This window comes from Capsicum annuum, chromosome 8, assembly GCF_002878395.1.
Source record: "Capsicum annuum cultivar UCD-10X-F1 chromosome 8, UCD10Xv1.1, whole genome shotgun sequence".
Classification (NCBI taxonomy): Eukaryota; Viridiplantae; Streptophyta; class Magnoliopsida; order Solanales; family Solanaceae; genus Capsicum; species Capsicum annuum.
The window spans coordinates 158,690,456-158,702,482 of NC_061118.1; the positions used below are offsets into that span (position 1 = coordinate 158,690,456).

The 12,027-nt window shown below is 33.9% G+C and overlaps 1 protein-coding gene across 1 annotated transcript; it reads right to left on the reverse strand.

Moving 5' to 3' along the window:
* Positions 1-2,874: 2,874 nt before the first annotated feature.
* LOC107839829 (auxin response factor 1) lies at positions 2,875-9,092 on the reverse strand. The gene is made up of 15 exons (XM_016683463.2): positions 8,726-9,092; positions 8,090-8,175; positions 7,828-7,946; positions 7,486-7,581; positions 7,336-7,392; positions 7,077-7,229; positions 6,888-6,972; positions 6,358-6,448; positions 6,096-6,260; positions 5,627-5,746; positions 5,426-5,501; positions 5,046-5,211; positions 4,512-4,966; positions 3,987-4,177; positions 2,875-3,538 (listed from the first exon to the last, which is right to left on the reverse strand). Exons 2-15 carry the CDS (start codon positions 8,133-8,135, stop codon positions 3,391-3,393), a joined length of 1,968 nt encoding a protein of 655 aa, XP_016538949.1. The 5' UTR covers positions 8,136-8,175; positions 8,726-9,092; the 3' UTR covers positions 2,875-3,390.
* Positions 9,093-12,027: the final 2,935 nt, after the last annotated feature.

The following is a 12,027-nucleotide window of genomic DNA, read 5'->3' on the forward strand; positions in this document are numbered from 1 at the left end:
ACGTAAATTGTATATTCGTGAAAATATTTTTAGAATCATGTTAAAATCTTTTTAACTATAACTCGTTACTCCAAGAAGGATTGTTAGGGTAGAGCCGTAGAGGTGGTGAAGTTGGCAGACTACTTAGACTTAGCGATTTCACCTTGATATGATAGTTTGATCTTCAAGTTTCTCTTCCTATATGTAATAAATATTGTTGAACAATTAAATTTCAAGATCGAGAAAATAATAATCGAGACAAGAAAATTATTACAACAATCATTTTACTAATTTCAATATGTGAGTGTTACAATCTCTGTAAATCCTCTAATTCGCCTTTTCAAATATAAATTCAAGGGTTTTGAATTTGAACTTGATTTGTGAATTTGATGGATTTGATCTTGACTTGTACTTGAATTCAAGGACTTTTGGGGTTTGATCTTGAATCTTATGATCCTGATCTTGAATCTTGATGAACTGGGTCTTGATTTTTGAATTTGATAAACTTGATCTCGACTTGTACTTGAATTCAAGGGTCTTTGGGCTTGAGCTTGCATCTTGTGATCTTGATCTTGAGTTTTGAATTTGTGGATTTGATGAACTTGATCTCGACTTGTACTTGAATTTAAGGGCCTTGATGAACTTGATCTCGACTTGTACTTGAATTCAAGGGCCTTTAGACTTGATCTTGATCTTGAATGTTGTGTTCGTAGACGTTTGATCCACGAGCCCTCTCTTGCTTCTTATCAGAATTGTTGTTGGTCTCTTTTCTAAATTATGAGATCCTTATTTATCGTTGTAGAGAAGAAAGAGTCATGGTGAAAGTAAAATTTTTTTAATCAATCATATTTAAGTGGCATGGTGCATTTTATGGGCTTTTGATTTCACTGGGTCTGCATCATTTTGACATGTGGCATGGTCCTATTGACTCCTTCAGTTGACTTGGCATGCCACGTCATTCAACACGTGGTATCCAATTTGGACCGCTAGTATAAGATGGTATTTTGGACTTTGCAAAATGGACTCATCATTTGTTGCTCAAATCAATGGACTAGTCCAATAAAAATTGGACTTTTATTAAATTCATATTTATTTAAATTTAAACAGTTATCAAATTGCATCAACCCATAATATTTAATTAATATATCTTGAATTTAATATAATCTAAAAATTTTATGAATTTAAATTCGACAAAATTTCGTACTCGCGAATAAATATATAGGGAAAAAATTGAAAGATTTACTGTTAAAGAAAGTGTATGAACAAGTTTTAGGGGCATGATTCAAGTAAAACTAAGTGTTGCCATTCAACACCGAATCATTGGAAAAATAATAACTACACATATTACATATTATTTTTTAAAAAAAGCTAAAAAAAAAAAACATTACGTGTTTATACAAACTGAATTATGACAATTCCCATGACTTATAAAAAAGAAATTCTATGTGCCACTTATCCAAAGATGGCATAATTCCTTTTAGAATAGTAGCTCATAGTATTTTGTCAACACTGCTACTTCCTCCATCTTACTTTATTCTTCATATACGTAATTTGACATCAAATTTAATAATGAAAGAAGAAAAATATTTCTATATATGTAAAAGTATCTAAATTATAATATTTGGGTAGCTATCAAAATTTTGGAAAATATGTCATGAAACGTGTTACTACTTTCATTGAATTATTATTATTTCTATTGTAAGTTGAGCAGGAATATGTGAATGTGAATCATTAATTGGTTTACTAGTGAAGTGCACAAAACGGGGGCCGACATCTACTCTTATTTTTGGAAGTTGTTTGGTTGGTGAGATGTGACTTGTAATACTCTTTATTCTCTGAATATTTCCTATATAACTATCTTCTATACTCTTTTTACTTCTTCTTTTTTTTTCTCAAATCCATCATTTCATTGACTGTTTTATCAACCATGTGGAAAACGATATCCTATTGTGAACTAGTCAATATTCAGTTACAACTACCAAATATTAAAAGCAGAATACTAGTACTTTCTTCTGTTACAATTTATATGGATGGGTATTTGGTCTAAAGCAAATCTAGATATTTGTGTAGTACAAATCATTTCATTAAGGATAGATAAAAGTTAAAAGTCAAATTATTTCTAGTTATAAAAAGGTAATATTCTTTTCAGGACAAATCAAAAAAAGAAAGTGTGCTACATTCACAGCTTGAAACTTGAATTGTAGATAGCAATTCAAAGAGGAAAGAGAAACGGGAGGCAAACAGTGGAAACCAAAATCTGTTACTTCATTGGTTTCTATTTATATGTATTAGTTACCATGTGGAGATTCTCGAATATTTTCCTTAACCATGACCTTTTTAAATACCTTCTAAACATGTATATAACTTTTTTTACTGTCATTGTTATATAAAGCCTTTTAGCACTTGCAATATTTCTACCTTGAAGCCAATATTTATTTTTTCGGAAACCCACCCACAACCTCTGTCGCAGTGAGTACTTTGTTGTTGTAACCTGTTCACTGTATAATAACTCGCAAACCACAGAGAAAATATATATCGTATTTAGCAAGCCCTATGCGACAAGCTCATAGCCGAGCGACAAACAAAGACTCAATTGGATCCCAGGTCTCCCGAGTATCGATGGGGTGAAATCTGAAATGATCTCCCAACCACTCAACCACACCACGCAGGCTACCGTGAAATGACAAATTTCTTCATTGTCGTCATTTAAATATGTTGAACCGCGTTGTGCAAAGCAGAAAAGAGAGACCAAAAGAAATGTGAGTACATTGCTTTATATATCAATTACTTATAATTAACATACCGCCCCATCAATGAATACTTTTGCATAGAGTACTACTATATCATGAAAAAAGATACCTAAAATACAAATGATAATTCATCAGAGACGGAATGTACCTGCAAAGGCAATATTTTATAGTAATATATACAGAAGAAGCCATCTTTGTCATGAAATGACTTTATATTTAAACAAAAATCCTTGAAAAGGGCCGAAAAAGAAAAAAGAAATGCAACAGAAAGTAAGACCAAGTATCTCTCCACATCTCCCATTAGAGACGGGTGCAGACAAACTTTTCCTGTTCTATCTGAGGTCCAAACAAGCAAAGCATCATCATAAGATTCCCCTTTCTTGACGAAATCATATCATAACAATATGATAATACTAGGATGGAGAATCCTATCTGTTATGCCATCACTCTCCCCAGAAAATGCATAAAAAATGAAAAAAGCCAACCCTTTTTTTTTTTTGTCTTGACAGCCAGTATCCATAACTGAACCAGCCATGCCAGCAGTATGGGCTAACTGTCATCACTTACATCCCCCAAAAAAAACCATAACTATGACTAATGTCAGATCCATCTTTTCCCATTCCTCTACACATTATGGGTATTAAGTAACTGGACCCACTTCCTATGCTTTCCCCTCATTGCTAACAGTTGCATCTGAAACTGGGTTCCCTGGTTTCACGTCGTCAACAGGAAGTTTGATCTTTGGTGAAAGTCTTTTGGCTTCCTCAGCTGTGTAGACGTAAATTTTCCTTACCATGCTGCAGAATTCACTGTACCATATTTACATTACACCAAAAGAATTGAAGTCAGAAGGACATTAGAAACTATTATCACATCTAACTACTTAATAAAACAACTCTACAACAGAAGGCCATTCCCGTTCTCTTTTTTCAACTGAGAGGAAATGATGTTTCTGAAAAAAGAAACTGACAGATAGTCAAAACTTTGCTGTCGAAGACACAACAGAACCACAAAAATTACACTCCAACAATCATTTCCTGTAATCCAACTGTGTAAAAAGTAATTTTAAGCAGCATGAAAGTAAGATTTCTGTGGATTGAAATGTGAAAGACAGCTGATGATACTGATTATTGTCTACGTTCCACATCACTCAGAAAATCCAAGTAGCTATCTCTATGCAAGGAATATTGAATGTTTAAGGACAAATTAGTAAATGCAAAATAGAACAATTAAAACATAACTAAGGTTCAGACTTACCGCCATGGATCATCACCAACCATCATCATGTCGTCTTCATCATCAGTGAAGACGACCAGCCATTTCTTGGTTGATCCTACGAGCTCACCTTCTATCTCGAACATCTCCTCCAATTTCTTGAGCAGATCGTCATAACCAGCCAATCTTGTAAGATCAACTGCTCTGCCAACCGCCTTACCTTGCATATGCACCTAAGAAGAATACCAAGTAACTCAAAAAACGAACTCCAATTTGGCAAAAAGAAAAAAAAAAGGGCACCACAAAACCAGTCAACTACTTCACCAGAAAGGTAATTAAGCAATGCAATTGTAAGTGGGCTTCCACTGGGGAAAACCTTTATACACCAAATTCCTTTTAAGCTAGTGTCATAACTCAAGATAGGAGATAATGGTTGGAGTTAACATTGATCTCAATGTATTTGACATCACAAAATCACTAAATAGAAAAAAATATTGTCCAGATAATCATTTTCTTGTGAAAGAAAGAACTCCGAACAGAACAAAATAGATTAAGGTTAGAGAGTACCTTAGTGCAACTCCGGATTTGTTTGCTTTGAGACTCGTGGGAAGACCTCAGAGGTGACTTTTCAGGCTCAAAACTTAAAGAAGGAATTGGATTTAATGGTTCTGAGTGTTGGTCACATTCAACATCTAATGACGGATCTGGCTGATCCTCCATTACAGCATGTGGCTTAGAAACCAATGAAGTTTCATCAATGGTTGGGCGATCCAGCAACTCAATTCCAAATAACCTATATCCATTAGCCGGTCTCTTTTCACTAGCAGGAGCAACAGATTCAGTACATGTCTCTGATTGACTTGGCCAGTACATTTTGGTAGAAAGAGGCATGGAACCGTTCTCACCATAACCCAATCCCTTTGCAGCAGAGGAAAGTTTGGGTGAAGGGTAAAGATCTCGCGCACGAGACGGATCACAGTATGAGAATGATGAGGGAGAATCTACCGGAGACTTCCACATTCCTACAAAATGAGAGTTGCCAATGAGAACGTGTGTACATTAGAAGTAATAATGATGCAGCACTGGAGAAAGATTCCAGACCTAAAGCAGGAAGTTCTTTCACTGGCGACGGTAAAACTGGCGGTCGAGCACGCTTATTTCTTTGAAGAGGCTGGGTGTTTGTAGGAGTTGCTGTGACAAGTGGTTCCATTTCCCATGGTGAAACCCTATCTGGACGCAAAATTGACGATGGTTCATCCCAGTGAACCTGAACAAGTCAAATACACAGTGGGTTTTTGTTAGGTATTGTCTACAGGATAATGTGTGGCAAAATAGAAAGGAAGGTAAAAACAAGGTTACACCAACAGATAACTCCGTTTGCAAAATTCAATAATCCCTAGTAAAACACATTGTAGTAAAATCTAAATAGATATTGCAAAACACAACGACATCATGAGAGAGAGAAAGGGAGGGAGAAGTACCTTCAAGGATCTCCATTCAGAATCAGGCCATCTAGATGATGTACTATCGCCAACACCAACAATTGTTCCACTAAACCTATAAAACAGACGAAGCAGCCAAGGGTTAATTGAGTTTCAGCTCCTTAGTCCTTTTAAGTAATTTGAGCTGAATGTAATACAGATCTCTTAAGACCTGAAAGTTACTATATTCTCGAGCTTTACCTTCTTTCTGGAACTTCCTCGCCCTCAAATCTCATCTTAAACCTCATCCCAACAGAAAGCTTGTGATTTCGAGCTTCAAGATATTTGTTCACACTGACGATGAATTCTGACTGACTAGTCCTGGAAATCAGCAGTTTTAGTACAGTTAAAATCCACATGGCAAGTGAAAGAATCTAGATTCAGAAGCAAGAAAATGTTGAAATGACTCCAAGACTATAAGAACCAAGTATCAAAACATCATACAGAAACAGAAAATTAGATGACGCTACTCAAGTCCGTTAAAAACTTAAATCAATCACTATTAATGCTAGCTAATATTAGACCAATGTGCAAAATTTAAAAAAATCAAATTTCTTATACCACAGAGCTTATACACAAGAACTTAAAAACGCGGGAGAGAACTTAATGCTCACTGTACAAGTAGTTACTACACGTATTTTTGGTGTCGCCAAGATGGAAAGGGAACTACCTGGGCTTATAGAACACCGAGAAGAAGGTGCCAGTCGAGATGGCATGGGACGCAGTTGCAAGAACACCCAGATGCATACTGTGACTTGAAATAACAGAAGAGGGCATATTGTTTAGCTGTCTCATGAGTCTCCTGACACCAACTCGAAGCTCCCCATTCTCTCCTCTGCAGAGATATATGAAATGATGCAAGGGTATTAAAGAGAAATTTTATACACACCTCCACAGTTAAATATGGTTGGATATGTTACTCATAAACTTGCCTGAGAAAGATGAAAGCATCGCCAGCAACCAATTTCTTTGCACTAACAAAAACACTCCATCCAGTTGTAAGCAAGTGGCGCCTAGGTTGACCTGAACGTGGAGCCAACATTTATTATTAGAACTAACAAAAGATTATACGTAACGAAGAAAAAGTCCGTATGCCATAACTAAAAGTTTTGCACTCTAAAATGACAAAACACGAGTCATATGATACACGTCTTAAATCTGAATTGAGGAACACCGAGAAAAAGGCAGCCTAATAAAGCTAAAAGGACTATTTCCGACGGAAATATCCAAGCAAATAAAGGATCTCTCGCCTGGCGTCTACTAAGGACTGACCAACACAAAAAGAGTCAAGTCTCCCACTCAGACATCACACACTAACAGATGTATCCAACTAGATTGAAAGTAGTCGTTCTCCTTCCCCTCACTCCCACTATAAACAACTCTATGGACTCAACTCATCAATAACTTTAATTTGAACTTCCAAGTTATAACAACCACTGAAAAAAAATAATTGATATATAACCTCGAAAAATGTGGCGAAAGTGCCATTCATTGCCATGTAGATCACTAGCAACCAATTCCTGCCACGGTGGTTGCTGCGACATATCCTGAATTCGTAGCAAGAAATTAATGAGAAGAATAAACGCATAGAGGTAGAGGAGTTCAGAAGGGTGAAGCCAAGACGAGGCATAATTATGAAATGGAAGCTTACCAGTTGAGGCAAGCATTCATCTGCATGCCTTCGGAGAACAGAAAATCCACCATGGGTGCTAGTATCAGATGCAGTAAGAGTCTTGCAAAATGAATGGACAGTACACTTCTGAGGTTCAGGGAGAGGAGGATCAGGGCTTGTGATCTCGCCTTGCTAAATCCACAGAAGACAAAAAGAAAATGCAGGATGTTAAGGAAAAAAGTATGTTTAGAAGTGTCATGATTAAATAAAAGCACGAAGATTTAAAGGTGGCGCTCACATCTTGTTCAGGAATCAGAGTTATCTGTGCATACACCTCGTCTGTCTCTGGCTCGGCCTAAAATTAAAAATGGTACTTATTACCATAATTCAACATGGAAGGGAGAATTAAAAAAAATTTAAAAAAAAAAAAAAACATTATGGCACTTACTCGAAGTTGAACAGTCATCACTTTGCATAAAATTTTGGCCGGCAAATTGAATGATGGAAGTTGTTGGTCTAATCCCTGGTGAGTTGATGCTTCAAGCTGGAAAAAAAATTGCAATCACATAGAATCATAATGCGTGAGTGAGTGAGAGAGAGAGAAGCACTGTTACTTATCACACGTTATGATAAAACTATCCTAGAAACTGCAACAAAAAATTAACATATGAAACATCAAAATATGATGGAGGGTTTATATATCTTCCACGTTTGCACGAGAAAATCGGAAAGTGCACATAAGACCTGAAAAGATAAAAGATCAGGGACGAAAATGTAAATCAAAAGATACCTGTTCCATGTGACCCTGTGGGAAATAGTAGACTCTTTCCCCTTCACGAGGCACTGTAACAAGAGGTCCAGCACAGGCATGCCAGAGTTCCTTGTATAATGCATCATTTTTAGGAGCCCCTACAGCAAGATCAAACAAATTTACAAGTAACTCATTATTGGACTATGCAGTAAAACAATATTATTTTACAAGGAAGCATAAACTACTAGTCAATGATTATCAACATAGAACTATTGGAATTCAAAGAGGAAACAACTCGAACCTGGATGAGCAACGCCGACAAAGTTATTTCCAGAAAGGTTTGCCATAGGTATTTGAAGAATTCCCGCAATAACTAATCAGATCCAACTGAAAAAACCCACAATAATCAGAATACACCAAAGTAATAGTGAACAAATGCAAATATCAACTCTAAATCCCCAAAAATGTTCAACTGTTCTTCCTCTTTTACAACAAATCTCCCCAAAAACACTAACTTATTACCCCCTCTAAAAAAAAACAATGGGCACAAACACCTGCTATATGCATATTAAAACCCCTTTTACAGTAAAACATGAGACTATACAAACTGAAAAACATAAAAAGCATAACATTAACCCATAATTAGATCCCAAAACGGAGATTTTATAGCTCAACACAAATCAACTAGCTCACAAAGGGGAAACCAAAAACATTTCCAAGAAAATCCAACAAATTGTACTCAAAAACATGGAAACCAATTACAGATCGAAAAAATTAGATCCAACTCAAAGCAAAACAAAACTCCAGCAGCTAAAAAATTACCTATTCATAGAGAAAAAACACTCACCATATGCAAAAAATTCACAAGTTACTATATATAAAAACAGTGAAAAACAAAAACACAAAATCAAAATTCATAGCAGACCAAGAAAATTACCTTAAGTATCAACCAGGATTTCGCTATTTCTCATCATAATCCACGGAAAATAAGTTGATTTTCCCAGTACAAACACAATTAAAAAAGCTTCAGCAAATTAGCTAAACTCCTTCACAGAACAAATTTGATCAATTAGTTGAACAACTACAAAGGTGAAATTAGGGTTTCCTCTTCTTCTTCTTCAGAGAGGAGAGAGAGTAAAGCTATGTATGTATGTATGGAGGAAGAGAGAGAAAATGGTGGATAGTCTTTGCCTGGTTGAAGCCGACAGTACTCCTTTTGTTTCTCTCTCTACAAATATTTATGTATCTGTATATCTATACATTTTCTTTTTTCTATTTATTTATTTTTCCTCATTTTGTTAACTATTTTATTTTATTTTTTCCTTTTGGGCTTATATATATGTTGGACTGTGTGGAGCAATGGGGTCAACTGTCAAGCAAGTTGGACCTTTGAACAGCACAAATAAATAATTTATGTTTTTAATATTATAAAAAATCTCAATTTCCTAAATATATTATAAAAATTTTAATATATACACAAAATATTGTGTATATGTCGGTTATGTTATATATATTAATAGAAAGAGAGAGTAAAATAATTAAAAAAATAAAAGAGAGTGTAATTACTTTCAAAAGATTGATATTTATATTATTTATAATAATAATAAAAGGGTTTCAGAAATGTGCACTTGAGATTTATTACACGTAAATCTAATTTTTAACTGTAAATCAGTAAAAATAAAGCTAAATTTAATAATTTACTTTATTTTTTAGGAAAAATTTACATTAATAAAGCAGCCTATAAGTTTTAGTAACTAGTATGCAGCGCATAATCAAATGTAATTTCTAGATTATCAAACTTATAGTACATTTGTTATACGTTGTATATATTAAGTTGATGAGTTTTTTAGCTAGCATTTTTAACTTGCTAACTAATAATGTTAAGAGCTCTCCTTCTAGAATTGTACTTAAATTGTTTTTCATGTATTTCACTTAATTTATCAAATTTATTTTCTTCTTCTAATATTACAATATTAAATAACTGCATTTATTAAAATTCAAACACATAAAGATAATTCTTACAACTTTCAAGTAAGGATTAAAATGTGTGTTGAAAAAAGCTTTAACTTCAAATTCGGACTTCACTTTTTGATGTGCATGATATCTATATAATTTTCCTTTGAGCAAAAAATGTATAAAATTAATTAAAATAAATAAGAATGAAGTGTGTGTGTATATATATATATATATAATGTATAAATGAAGTCAAAAGAGTGGATTCATTTGTACTCATAATTAGATCCCGATCTTTGTATTTGTATAGGAAGAATAATACTAATAGAGTGGGGAAAGAGTGAACAGTAATATAATATAATATAAAATAATGAAGAAACAGAGAAGAAAAGCGTGCCCCGAAACGCCAACAGGTTTCCCCTCCAGTGTCCACGCGCCCTAAAGCTACTAGTATAAGCTCTATTGGGAATTGCTAACCATTTTTCTTTTTCTTTCTTAAATACTCCCCTACTTTAATTAACTGTTTAATGGGGCTTACTTATTTAATTGCTTAATTGTGTGGGTGTGTTTCATTATTGATGATGGCTGACTGGGATTTTACATTAATGTCACCTATTTCGTGCATTAATGACATCTCAATCCCCTCATTTATTGCCTTTTTCCTTTCTCCTGATTGGCAATTGACCATATCATAATTCACATGTGTATAATGTATCACGTTCCAATCACCTACGACCCATCCCTTTTGTTCTAATCTACAACTAGTAACTAACAACGATAAGATATAATAATAGAAATTGTAGGACACAAAACTATATAAAAATAATGTTGATAATAATACTATTAATATGAAAGAAAAAACGAATAGAACGCACCAAATTATCATTTTATACATTTTAGATCCTTTTAAATACCATCACTGACATGTTTGTAATATTTAACCATCACAATTCATGACATTAAAGTAATTTGTGGCTAAAACTCGTCCCATAGATATGTTTGCTAAATTTAACAAATCCTACCGAATTTACGTACCCTTTTCTTTTGTCCGTCCTTCAAATTACCATAATAAATTATTTTAAGCAGAATTTAATGGAAATGGTATTATAATTATCAAGAACCTAATTTTGTCATTTTTTTCAAAACTTTAGTGGAATGATATCGAACTAATTAGAGAGCGAGGAAATGGGGAAAAAAGGTCCCACTAATAGTTAGGAAAATTGAGTGCATAGCCCACTCAAACAATAGAGCCAACTCACAAAAAAAGTAAAATAAATAAAATAAAACCTAAGGGATACGTTGAATTAGTTATTAGGTATTATTTGCTATTAATTATTTAATTTATTATATTAAAAATAATATATATTCAATTTAGAAGAAGAAGTTATGGTGTACAAAAATGTTTTTCACTTTATTTTGCGTCTTATATAGGGTTAGAAGCGAGATCTAGTTGTAGATAATTTATTCTTATACTAATTACTTATTAATCATTTGTATGACTTATTCCAAAAGTTAATAACAAAATATACAAACAAGAGAGTCCTAAATCTTTATTCCGCAATTATCTTATATTTATCCATTTATACCAAACCTTCCTAATAGTAGTAAATTGTTTTTTTTTTACAGAGGAAAAGGAGACATGAAAGGATGGAGATGCAGGAGAAGCAATAATGGAAGTGAAAGTATGGAACCGTGGCCCAATAAGGAAAGCCGTGAAATGAACTCCACATCTTTTTGTTTGGGTTACTTTTAGAACAACCTTAGCTACTTCCAAAGTAACTAGACAAAACCTTTTTGTGTTTGTTGGAAGGGTACATCTGTAACTTTATTTATACCTACATTTAGGGTGTGTTTGGTACGAAGGAAAATATTTTTCTGAAAACAAGTTGATTTCTTACTTATTTTCTTATGTTTAGTTGGTAGATGAAAAATATTTTCCGAAAAATATTTTTTTGTATTTGGTTGATGAATGAAAAAATATTTTTCAAAAAATACATTTGAGTGTTTAGCTAAAGCGTAAGAATACATTTTAGAATCCTTTTTTAAAAAATTAAATTCTTTTTTGGGAAAGGGGTTGGTAGGCGGGCGGGTGGGGGTGTCAGAATAGGCAGTAGGGGTGGGGTAAGAAGAAGTTTTGAATTTTTTTATTTAAAAAAAATTAGCTGGGGTAAGAAGGGTTAGTAGGAGCTGGGGGTCAAGGTAGGGGAGTGAGGGGGAAGAGGAAGAAAAAGATTGAAATTTTTTTAAAAACTTTTTTTTTTTTTTTAGGTTGGGGGTGGTGATTGG